The 12888-nt window shown below is 41.0% G+C and overlaps 1 protein-coding gene across 2 annotated transcripts in view; it reads left to right on the forward strand.

Annotated features, from left to right (window-relative positions):
- Positions 1 to 1002: 1002 nt before the first annotated feature.
- TRDMT1 (tRNA aspartic acid methyltransferase 1) overlaps positions 1003 to 12888 on the forward strand; it is a 30113-nt gene continuing 18227 nt past the window's right edge. For both annotated transcript variants that reach the window (XM_084282776.1, XM_084282775.1), the window contains exons 1-3: positions 1003 to 1077; positions 9214 to 9323; positions 11626 to 11702. In XM_084282776.1, coding sequence (XP_084138902.1) covers positions 1014 to 1077; positions 9214 to 9323; positions 11626 to 11702 — 251 coding nt within the window. In that variant the 5' untranslated portion in view covers positions 1003 to 1013. The remainder of the gene's footprint in view (positions 1078 to 9213; positions 9324 to 11625; positions 11703 to 12888) is intronic.

Below are 12888 nucleotides of genomic sequence, written 5' to 3' on the forward strand. Positions count from 1 at the left end.
AAAGACAAGAGATAGGAGTTACTCTGACAGGCTGCATGAGGCAGCTGCTAAAGAAAAACAAACACCTTGAAATCCACCTTATTTTTGGCAGGTTTCTAGGAGGCTCCACAAAAATATAATTAACTTAAGATTAGAGAAACATTTTCAGATTTTGTTTTTTTCATGTTTCATCTTCACTTTTGAATCTAAATCTTCAAACTTTGGCATAGACGAGTATTTTTACTTTGTGTGAGGTAAGTATCCCACATTGTACTGTGCAGTATATTTACTCTTTGGGTTTTGTAAGTACATGTAAATGCATCTGCCTGGCATTTCTTGTTACAAACTAACTGCTTCTCAGGGGCAACTATGTGTCTTTGAGCCACCTCTTCCTTTTTAATTTAGAGAAGCCAATTTCATAGCGTTAAGACAAATTAGGAGAGTTTCATCAGTTATTTCCTTCCTTCCTGTTCCACCAGCATTGCGGGCTTTGAAACGGCTTTTCAAACCATCCCTGCAGACTAAAATCACTCCTGCAAAAAGCAGACAAACGCTTAGGCCGGCAGAATTGCCACATGCCATCAGCATCAGCTGCCCAGCCGGACAGCAGACCGGCACCATCCCCAGCGGGCGGGCACAGCCCTTTTGGGGGCCCTTTTTCCCTTCTCTCCCCATGTCTGTCCTGCAGAGTTTGGGAAGCATCCTCCTGGGCTCCTGCTGACAGGCTGGGCTTGGGGAGTCACTAAGAGCCCTGCCTCATTTGCAAGGCACAAGCCACCCTAATCAATTTCTGCCCCCAGCCTGCCTTTCCAGCACGCCCTTTGCTGATTTCACCCACACGACCGGCCTCCCCACACAGGCGAGGGACTGGCCATGCTAGCAGGTGGCTTCCCCACGGGGTTTCAGCCCGTTTTGGGGTTTAATGAGCAATTAGCAGCGCCCCACGGAGCGAGCGGAGTGGGAACGAAAGAGAAACGGAACGGGCGGACGGCGCTCGGGGAGGCGGCCGGCGGGGCCGGGCTGTGCGCTGCGGGATGGCGGCGCTGCGGGTGCTGGAGCTGTACAGCGGCATCGGGGGCATGCACCAGGCCCTGAGAGGTACCCGCCGCCATCACCGCCTTCCCCGGGGTCCCCTTCTCCTTCCCCCGCGGGGGCGCCATCTTCTCGCTGCGCCCCCGGCCCCCGGGGGGCTGCGGAGGGCGCCATCTTCTCGACGGGGCGGGCTAAGATGGCCCCGCTCCTCTGCCCCTCGCCCCGCCGTTTTGCACAAGCACCGTGGGGAAGGGGGGGAGGGAGGAAGCCCTGAGTGAGGCCACGGCCTCTCCTCTCATCCATTAGCCACGTTCTCCCCTTCTCCAGGGGCAGGAAAGCGGTGGGGGGCTGGGGTGGGGGCTGTGCCCGTGAGGTGGACGTGGGGGTGAGATGTAAGGGGTGGTGGCAGCTGGGTTTTGGCTAGTGAGGTGTTTGTGTCAGTGGTCCACGGCAATGAGGGTGGTGAAGGGCCTGGAGCACAAGTTCTGTGAGGAGCAGCTGAGGGAACTGGGGGTGTTTGGTCTGGAGGCTCATGGGAGACCTCATTGCTCTCTACAACTACCTGAAAGGAAGGTGTGGGGAGCTGGGGGTCAGCCTCTTCTCACAGGTAACCAGTGACAGGGCTACAGGGAATGGCTTCAAGTTGTGCCAGGGGATGTTCCGGTTGGAAATGAGGAGACATTTCTGCTCAGAAAGAGCAGTCAGGTGTTGGGACGGGTTGCGCAGGGAGGTGGTGGAGTCATTGTCCCTGGGGGTGTTCAAGGAAAGGCTGGACGTGGTGCTTAGGGACATGGTTTAGTGGGTGACATTGGTGGTAGGGGGATGGTTGGACCAGATGATCCTGAAGGCCTTCTCCAATCTTTATGATTCTAAACTGGGCAGTGCCCCAAAGCGGTTGTGGCCCGCTGGGTAGCACCATGCACCCAGAGAGTACCGGGGCGGAGGTGAGGGATCTGTGGTCATGCCTCAGCCCAGGTACCTGTTCTCAGGAAAACCCTGATTTTGAACACATTAATATGTGCTCTGTCATCTGCTGGCATGCCCCTGCTGCAAATGGGATCAGGGTCACACAAGTGCACAGGCAAATTAGCCAGGTTATCCCATAGGTGTGCAGCTAGACTCAGTGTTTTCATCTTTCAGTACAGAATCATCTAGGTTGGAAGGGACCTCCAAGATCACCGAGTCCAACCTCTGACCTAACACTAACAAGTCCTCCACTAAACAGTATCACTATCTCACGTAGTTTGGTGAATAGCTATTTTCTAAACATGAAAATCGAATATAACACGTGAGCTGATATTGTGAGTTCATGCTAGATCATGTGCCTGGGTGAGTTTTTGATCTGATATCAGGAACACTGGAGAAGAATTTTATTTATTTTAGATCGTAAAAGCTGTGGCCTGGGTGACCTTCACCAAGTCCCATGGACTCTTTGTGACTTGGCTTCCCCAAATAAAAAAATTGAGCTAGGGTTATTGAGCTCCTTTGTTAAGCACCCTGGGCTTTGTTACTGTGCTCAGTTCAGGTGTCAACACAAATCTGTATCATTTACAATGATCATGATAATAATTTTAATTACAACTACAATCCTTCAAATACTAAACCTTTCATAATTGTTAACAGCCCTTCTGTTACTCTGTACAGCAGAGAGCATTTTCCTAAAAACATCAGGCGAAAACTCACTTTACCTTGTTCTTCCAGTGAGCTATGTAATATTAAAAGATTATGCCTAGGGTAGAGTCTGCTTTGCATCGTTCATTCATTTAAACCATTGTCAGTGAGGCATTTTTCTACTGTATAATTTTTGCTTGAATGTTTATGTATGTTTTGTGTATGTATAACATGTAAAATACATTGTATACCAAAATAGGTACCCTCATTGTTATTGTAAATAATCCTAACCACCTGTTGAAGTAACGCGTGTTCCTTATTTCCAAACACATCCTTTTGAGTGTTAAGAGCAGAATATATCTGGGTACGGAGCTGTAGATTTGCAGGCTTTGTGGAATCAAGAGAGAGTATGGCGGTAACGATAACACTTTTCTTGTAGTCTTGTTCCTTAAAGTGGTGGGGAACTATGTGTGTTACGGACACGCATGGGGGTGGAATTAAATGATCTTTAAGGTTTGTTCCCACCCAAACCATTCTACAATTCCAGACAGTTTCCATATTTCCGTAGAAAGTGGACAGATTCCTGAAACTTAGCCTACACCACGGCCCTCACTCAGCTTGTCATGTGTTGGTTTTTGTATGTATACAAAAATATTTACCAAGTGTCACCTGGCTCTGTTCTTAACACAATAATAGGCATCTTGTGAATGTTCAGCTGTGTTCTGCACTAATTAACTCATCGTAATGCCAGATGTGATATCCTGTAGCCATCCATCTCCAACTAGGCAAACACCATTTGCAACACAACAAAATGCTTAGGGAATGGGGACGTTGGAAATGTAGCCTTAGAAGATTATCGGACTACTTGTAAACTTGTATCCAAAAGGTATACTGATTGAATGATGCCACAGGGGACATACCAAGGCTTGGAAATGTATACATCTTTTATATCTTGTATACTTTGGAGAGTGAAAGAATTAACCAAAGCATATGTATTGCTTCCCAGAAGGGTAAATTTATTTCCAATAAGATGAGAATCTTATTTCAAGTCTAGTGAAAGCTAATAGGCAACTGAATAAAAGGGTATATATAATTTGCACTGAATTATATATTTAATGGCAGGCCATTATATAGAACTGGTTTTGATGAATTGAATTGCTTTCAGGAATACTGATACAGTCAGGCGTTTTGATCTCTTCTGCTGTTTTTTTCTTTATAAGTCTTTTAGACATCTGGATTCAGTTTTCTTAGTTTATAGAGGAAGAAAGTGAAGTCAAGAGGATTTAAGTGTTTGCTTTTATGTGGAAATCAAACAGAAAAGTGAATGTTCCTTTGAAAGTACTTTTTGTATTATAATAATAGGATTTCTTATATGTTTTCAGCCTATATGTTTATCTGAAACCATGCTATTTGAAGATGTCTCTGGTACAATTTTTTGGATGTTGAAAGAAAGCCCTCCATTTCACGAGTGCTTTTATAAGCCAGATGCGTGAGAGATGAAGGCTATGTGCAATACTGTATTTTCTTGGTATGGTTTCTATTGAATCTATACAGCCAAGAACAACAACAGAATCATTTAGAAAAGAGAGAAAACATAAAACACTTCAGTGCAGCCACTCCAGGACAGCTACTTGTTCAGCAACATGGATTCTGTAGTTCTGGCAACTTCTCGCTCAGTGTTGGTTCCTGGCTCTGTTACACAGCCAGTTTTTTGGCCAGTTGTGTTCAGCAGCACTGATCCAACATTGTATTTTGTCTGTGTAATTGTCAGCGTTTTCAATGGCAAATAGGTATTTTCCAGGAAATCTGTGGCTTTCTTTTTTTACCTTGATGTCCTTTTTGGCAGCAATTTTTTATAAGCTTAATTCTAAGACAGCATATAATTGGGTTTGCAGGATGAGGATGTTCATTGTTTTGTCAGTTGTCATTAAAATAAAATGCATTTGGCAGCAAGTAATGTACCATTGTTTTTTAGGTTGTCCTCACCTACACTAAGAAATAAATGAATTTTAATAGACCCACAGAGGTTTGTATCCAAGTCTTCTTCTATTTCTACATACAGCTGTATGTAGAAATTATTGATGTGTAGTTGAATCAGGTTCTTTTGGGCAGCATAAGGAGGCCTGCTCATGAATTTAGGTTTCAGTCCAAAACTAAAGAAGAAAATGTCTTGGGGTTGTCTAGCTCAGTGCTGACGCTTCAGCTGCAGATAATCCAGCATATGCAGAATTTCTGGTCTCAGATGTTGAATGCTTCATAGTCATATCTTAATTTTAACAGCAAAGGCATGGAAAATATACATAATTTGGAAAGTTGAGCTTGATTAAGGTTGGAAGTCATTGAGCCTGTTCATATTCACAATTGTGAAGGCTTGAAGCAGCTAACAGATAGGAACGTGTTTCTTCCCTTTTTCCCATCCTGTGCTCCAAAGATTTGCAGAGGTTGGTGTTTGGATCATGTGTGTCTAAACCTACGATATTTTATACGTACGTAATGCATGCGTGAGTGTTTTGGCTGTATGTAAAGTACAGAGTCCTACAATGAAAAAATACAACCTTTATTTTTAGAAAATCTGTGGCTCTAATTCATTTCCTTAGCAACTTTCCATCAAACAAACAGCCTGCTCTAACTCACTCCCAACCAAAGCAAACTCAAAATGGCATATTAATTTAGGCAGTTTTCCCATGAAAAATAGATTCCAGGTCTCTGCCACAAGCGTTTGTCATCTGCCAGGTCACTGAAAAAATAAAATAAAATGTGAAAGGACCACTTAAAAAAAAATCCTGTAATTTTGCAGCCCCGAAGTTACTGACAGTTTTCCACTGCAGCTGTTATATGTAAGTTTTAGAGTAAGAATTAGTCTTTTGTAGGCTGTCCTCCGCGCTTATTGTTGTTCATTTTATTTGATAATCTCCGTGAATTGCACAGCGTAATGAACCGAAGTGCGTAACTGCATAGCATGGCTATCTCGGGCGGGGAGGAAAAGCAGACAGAACTGGCAAGCAGCTATAAGGCTGAGCACAATGTTCAACAAAAACCTTGCTTATCTGAAGAAGTTTTTCCAGCTAAATTCATTTAAATGTTAATAGCTGTCCAAAATGAAGCCCTTGATAGCGCAGGATGGAGCTGGTTGGGTTATAACATAAATTTGCATTGTTTGTATGGTTAAACACGAACAAAGCCTGCACGAATACAGCAGTGGAAAAAAGTTGCTAAGTATCCTGCAGGAAGCAAGTATCACGTTTCCTGATAATCGCACTGCCTGTAGTCATGGACAGTGCAGCCTAATCATTTAAGCCACGAGCTGACAGCTCAGAAATGAAATCTTCGCTGTCTGTTCTAAAGGGAAACACGACTGACACAATGTGTGACTAATCTTCCCTTTTCCATCTGTTTCCATATACCTGGTAGCGTAGATAATTGGCTTTGGCCCTGATTTCCCAACGCAGCGGGATCTGCCGGGCGCTGCCCTTGGTGCAGCTCCGTGCGTTTCATGTGCTCTGCTGGCATCGATGATCATCGTGGTGCAGGAGTAGAGGGGTGGATATAAACAGATCTATGCTAATTTTAAGGTCTGGTAGAAATGCATCACAAAGGAATCGATGATTCTGGCATGGAAAAGGGCAAATAAAGTCAGAAATTTTATTTCCAGAGTTTGTAGATGCCACCCTTTTTTTTTTTTTTTCCCCAGGTCAGAAGCTAACACACATCCTGCCCTCCTTTGTTTGGAGTGCCACACCTTCCAGTCATCGCAGCGTGAACAAGTGGATGTTGGTGGGCTAACACAGCTTTGTGTGTGCAGCAAAGTAGAGAATGGGTGCCCAAAATTTAATTTGCAATTTTATTAAGCTGACAGGGCTTCTGTTTGTGTATTCAAGAGGTTTCAAGACCCAAGTGCAAAATCAGTACATTTCTAATGAGATGATACAAGTTTGATTTCACCTGATTTCAGCCTAGAGAGAGCTTTATGCTCTAGTCTGCCTAAAAATAGGCTGTAACGCCTCCCTCAGCAACTTCCCCATTGTCTGTGGCTTCCTACTGAGCTGTAACATAACTTGGTTTTGTGCCTTCTGTCAGTGGGGATAGATAGTTAAACACAACCTTGATTCTGCTTTTGTAGACTGCTTTCAGTCCTTTTTAATGATATGTTCTTACAGTTATTTTCAATTCACAAATACAGCTGTCATAGCAAAATGTCACAGTTTAGCATCAAAGCTATGTACATTTCAGGAGAGTTGTTTACAAATGTTTCATTTTCACCTTATGTGAAATTTACACAGGCTTTTCTTTGTTAGGTTTGATGCGTGAGATCTGCTTGTCTGCTCGAGCTCCATGCGTTTCCAGCGTATTCCCAGAGAAATACACTTAATCAGCTTTCAGAGGGAGGCTGCTCTGTAGCAGGAACTCCCAAGTGAGCCACAGCTATTGAGTGAGGAGGAGGAGAAGCTTTGAAAAAATTATTAGGTCCTTGAATAGGGAAGAGAGGATGTCAGATGGGATAGTTCAGGAAAAGATGCTGTCTCCTCCCATGTGGGTTCACATCTCTTGCTTAGGCTGGACATTTTATTGTGTGGTGTGAATGTGTCAATAAATTATTAGTTGTGTGCTCTCTCTGAGGATTTCCAGGCATTAGGGCTGATGAAGTCCCCTGCAAATCCTCACGATTTCTTTATTCTTGTATATATGAAGAGACTGGACTGATGTTCATCCTGTAACAATGATGACCATCTGAATCATGAGTTGCAGGGAAGGCACGCTGCCTGCCTTTCTGATTGTCATTTTTAAACTGGGCGTTCATTTAGCTAATAATTCAAAATTACTGATTATTTTCTTTTCTTCTGGACCACCTGAAACAGGTAAGTAAGGATCTGTTCATCAGGACAACATGCTTTAAGAACTGAAAGAATTAATTGGGAAAGCGGTTCCTTAAACAACACTTGCAATTTGTTTCCATTTCGTAGGTGTTCCAACTCACTTTAGGAAGATTGCTTCTTGAATACACCTTTCAATTTAGACAGGCAGCCTGCGAAGGCGATGCTCCTTCCTCACTAGATGTCAGTGTTAACATACCTGTTCTGTGAGCTCAGGTGTAGTCGTGCTGTTGGCTGTGTGGATACACCTGTGTTTAACAACCTCACTTACAATTTGCGCTCAAAGTGTCAACACAGAAACTGCAAACACTGATTCTTACGTGGACCCTTAGTGGGTGGCCACTGGTCATTATTTTTCTTGTGCAAACTTATCCACCTTGCCATTTATTGCACCAAGTAAACACTGGACAGCTCGGATGATCTTTCTTAAGCTATCCGCTACAACCTTTGCAGTACTCAGATTTCTCTTTCATCTTAGTTTTGCATGAGATGGCCTTGAAAATGTGAATGGTAAAAGATAGTGGGTGGGTGATAACTGCATCGCTCAAATTTATACGGGCTGGAGACATCGTAGCTGGTTTTTCATCCTCTCAAACTGTAAATAATTAGCTGGCTAGCAGTAATTCGTAGGATGTCTCGTCAGGTCACTTGTTAATATGTCACTTGTGCACGTTGTGAGAGTACCTGCAGGCATATAGATGGCTGTTTGCCCCGTTCCTGTGGGCTTACAGAGCCCTCGTTAAACTTGCCCGTGTTTCAATGGGGGCTTTGTGATGGTGACCGTAACGTGGCTTTCCTGGTGGTTGGAGAGGTCTGGTCTGGTGCAGGAAGAGCATTCACAGTTCTCTGCCTGCAGTTTTCCCAGTGACCACAGCCTGTCTTTCTGACAAAAAGCCTCAGGGAAGGTATTGGAGTGCATAATAAACAGTGTGGCATGATGAGCAGCAGCTTAAACACTTCTTTTTCTGTGTTAAGTTTCTGTAGACCTGTTATTCTGTTCCTCTGTAAGCAGACCATTGATTATTTATATTACTCTTAGCTGTCAGTAGGTTTGTTGTTGTCCTTTCCTCTTTTCCATTAATGGCTCTGAGCGCCCAGAAATACTTCCTTTGATAACAAGAGATTAGGAGCTGCTTAATGCTGTCCTTCAAAGCGTTTGCTATTTTGGGGACCTTGAACCCAACAGGGGCAGCAGTTGGGTTCGAGGCCCAAGGCTTTGTGGGGAACATAAGCACAAATACTTTTCAGGTACCTTCTTAAAGTTTTATTCCACCAGCATACATACCTCAGATTTATTTTAGAAGTATGCTGCTTCCCATGGTGAGCAGAGAACCAAAAAAATACCACACATGGTTCTTGTAAGTTGTCAGTGGCCAGAGAATCGCAGGCAGTGGCCAAAGGGCTCAGCCGTTGCCTTGGGCTGCGTTCCTCCAGCGAAGGAACTTGGTCCTTCTGTAGATACAGAGGCTGTATCTACAAATAAAGAAGGGCACGGTTAGCTTCCCTTTTTGGATGTATAAAGGAGGGAAGTATTGCCCATATGATTAGTAACACGGTACATATTTCATATAAACTTTCAAAGGCAGCACAGCAGAGTTTGATCTTTGTCATTTCCCTTTTATTTTTGAGCACAGCTGTAATGCAACAGAACAAATGCATTTTCCAAGCATAATAAAGAGAAGCTACATTTTTCTTTGCTGTTCTTTCTTATTAATTTTAGAAAGCTGCACATCTGCAGAAGTTGTTGCTGCAGTTGATGTGAACACTCTTGCCAATGAAGTTTATAAGCACAACTTTCCCAGCACACCACTATGGGCAAAGACGATTGAGGTGAGTAATGAGTATCTTTTTTCTTCTAGTCTGGTATTTCTAGAATCAGATTGCCTTCTCTATCTGTAGTAGTAAGGAGGACAAACAAACAGACTTAATTTATGGTGTTCTGACTATAGCAGTTTTACAATAACTTTCATTTATTTTCTGTGTTTGCTCACTGAAGTATAGGAGTACTCACACTGCGATCTTTTCCTGAAAGCCTTGATTGCTGCATCAAGAAAGGTTATGTGAATGTCAAGAGGAATGCTTACCAGCTCAAAAGGAATGACAAAAATCACAATTTTAGATTAAAAAATATTTTCATGTTTTGAAAGAATTTAATTAAATCTGTTGGAGTCATGCCATTGTTTTGTAATTATAGTTGATCTGAGTAAAACACAGGAAAATATACTGGATGGGACAGTCTTGCTTTTATTTGTGTGGGCTCAAGAGATCATGTGTTTTAGGATTTCTGGCCCTTTTCCAAATCATTTGAAGAAGAAATAGGTACAGTTGGCTCATACTTGAATAATAGAGGAGCAGACTAGATAGGTGGTTTTTCCTGCGTTCACATAGTACCGCATACTTATTTTTCTTTTACAGCTTTACAACATGACAGTAAAAGATACTGGATTTGTTTCAAGACATCAGCTTAAGACTTAAATAGGTGGCTAAAGGTTAGCTGCTTATTCAGCGCTCAGCAATAACAGAGTAGTGACAGTTTACAGTTTTAAATGGGAACAGAAGAGGAAAAAATGCCTACATCTCCCTATAATAGAGAAGAATAGTTTACAGTCAGTAAGACCTTCCTTAAATCTATTGGAAAAAATAGCAGATTTAGTCTGTGGACAGTTACGTTACACTTTGCTGTATAGATATCCTTCAAAATATGTAGGCGGTGATTTCTTTGTCTTGCCGTTGAAAACTATTGTTTTCAACCATATAGTGGCTTTGTGGGATTTTTACTCAGCAAAAAAACTAGAATGAAGTAAACTTCACAGGATGCATTGGTAATGACTTCCTAAGAGTTAAAACACATCTGTCTAAGGTTAACCGATAGATAAGCTATGACATGTACCACGTACAGCATTTTCTGTTTATTATTTATTGTGTGCAGGGTGAATTAGAAATCATGGATTATGATCTTAATGCTTATCATATCTCAGAAACTGCCACTAAGCAGACAATTTTTAATTGTTGTATGAAATACATATCTTTTCCTTTAAAATACATAAATATGTATGCGTGTATTTTTTTGCTCTCCAGCAGAAAGTAAGCCTTACTGTAAATTCAGATAAATCCCCTGCATTTACTACATATGCATGGCATTTTTGTAAAAATTTGATTATAACATCCGTATGCTGAGTATACTCAGTATGTGTAACCTTTCACTGTCATGAAAAGTCCTGTTTCCTCATGCACGGCCAAAGCCCATGGTTTTTCACAGTTCTGCTCTGTAAAGGCAGTTCACCAAAACCTTCACACCAAGACTGCAATACCATAAAAACAGTGTCTTCATTTGTGCTGAAAGATAATTAGTTCATGTCAGTGTTCTTCTAGGGTGTTCTCTTATAAGAAAAGGAAGAAAAAAAAACAGCACATCTTTAATGTTGATGTATGTATATTTCTTCTGTAAGGTACTTCTTGGGTGTGTAGGTGCTTAATCTGAACTACTCTGCTGTACATGAGGTAGAAATAGGCTGAAATTCTGAGGATAACTGCTTGGTTCTTGAGTCCGTACTGCCACACGTCTGTCTGAAGGCACTCAGGCAAAGAGTGCCATTGCATCAATTCTTATGGTAACCTAGGGTCTATCATGTTATTTTTAGGCACATCTGTGTTTACATCATGTAGGTATTTCATCTTCTGAGAAATTCTGCTATTTATTTCATCTGTTTTGGATATGTCAAGACTTTTTTTTGATGTACAAAGATGTAGTAGTACTCTATTGGGAGGAGGGATGGGGAGAAATAACTTGTCAGTATTTTGATGTGATCAGCTGAAAGAACCATGAAATACTACATCTCTTCTGAAAGAGTGATTAGATAAAAAAATCAAGATTACATATAGATCCTGATATTATCAGTGTTTTGGTTCATTTTCAAAACAATTGATACGTATTTGTTTTGTATGGTTTCCTAAGATAAAAAAGAATGAAGTTATTAGGTTAAAGGGGTGATTAGGGAGGTTGTTTGTTTTTAATTTTCTAACTAGGAACTGGGATATTAATGGGATAGTTTTATCTGAAGGATGACTTTGGAGTTTCATACAGTTTACAATATTCAAAAATCCTGTTTTGTTTGTTTGTTTTCTTATTCAGGGCATAACACTGAAAGAATTTGACAGATTATCTTTTGATATGATTTTGATGAGCCCTCCTTGTCAGCCATTTACAAGGTAGATACAGCACATTTTGGAGAAAAGTGAAGTTTTTATGATTTTTACTGTTAAGGGAGAAATGTTTCCAAGTGTTATGGTGTTTGGTTCATCTGTGTAGCTTTATCTTCCAAAACAACTGTTTTGTGGCTCTATTCACCACGAGTTTTACTAAAGTGAAAGAAATGCAGCAATTTGAATCTTAATTATCGATCACACTTCTTTTAATGTATATTTTAATTCAGTTAAAATTAATTAAGCTTTTTAAAGCACCTATTTTGCACACATTATGGTTTGTGTAACAGTGGAATTAAAGGATTCTGTGTTTTGGAGTGCTTTCTTTACCTTAATTATCAATCTAATATTTCACTGGGGTAACTCCAGAAGGAGAATTGGAATTTCTCACTTTTGCCTGTGACTAAGAGTGGAATCTGTTCTTATTTGTACTTTGAAAATTGCACACACACACAAACAGTTGATTCTGGAGATGCTTCTATTTTAGCCAACATTAGGAGTATCAGTGTCTGGATATACACGTAAGTTACATACATGCACAAGATTTTGAAAACATACCGTAAAGGCTTTGAAAGGATTTTGTGTATGACCGAGAAATATCTCAGTGTTTAAGAACAGAACCTACTGGGAGTTTATTTATCCATTTGGTTTCAAATTCAGATAGGTTGACAGCAGTGATCGCTGGAGGAAAGATTCTCTTTACTATACTTATACAAAGGAGTAGCTTTATGAACAGATCTGTTGATGGTGATGAAATTACTTGTGTAAGAAAGCTTAACTCAAATGAGTGCCCTAAGATTAAAAAGAATTCTCTCTAAAGCAGTGCTGACCTATACAAATGTATTTGTGCCAACATATGATGCATGGTGGGATAATTCCTTCAATTTTATATTATTTTTCTTTTATAATGTAATAAAAAGAGTAGTCTGTGTATGACTGACTATCTTAGAGACGTGCTAAAGCTCTTCTACCAAGGTTTAAGTCTTTTTAAGAGCTAATACAAGCATAAGTTAGGGGAACCCTGGCCTGGAAGCCAGGGTATTATTATCGTTATTGTAACCTACTTGAGCTGTCCAGTTTGATGTTACAAAATTGGTTACAAACTTATTCACACGGGGATTGATCTTGCAAAATGCTGAGCACTGAGGCCTTTGTTTGTATGAATAATTTAACACATTCAATATAAAATAGC

Source organism: Netta rufina (genome assembly GCF_964035555.1).
Source record: "Netta rufina genome assembly, chromosome: 2".
NCBI lineage: Eukaryota > Metazoa > Chordata > Aves > Anseriformes > Anatidae > Netta > Netta rufina.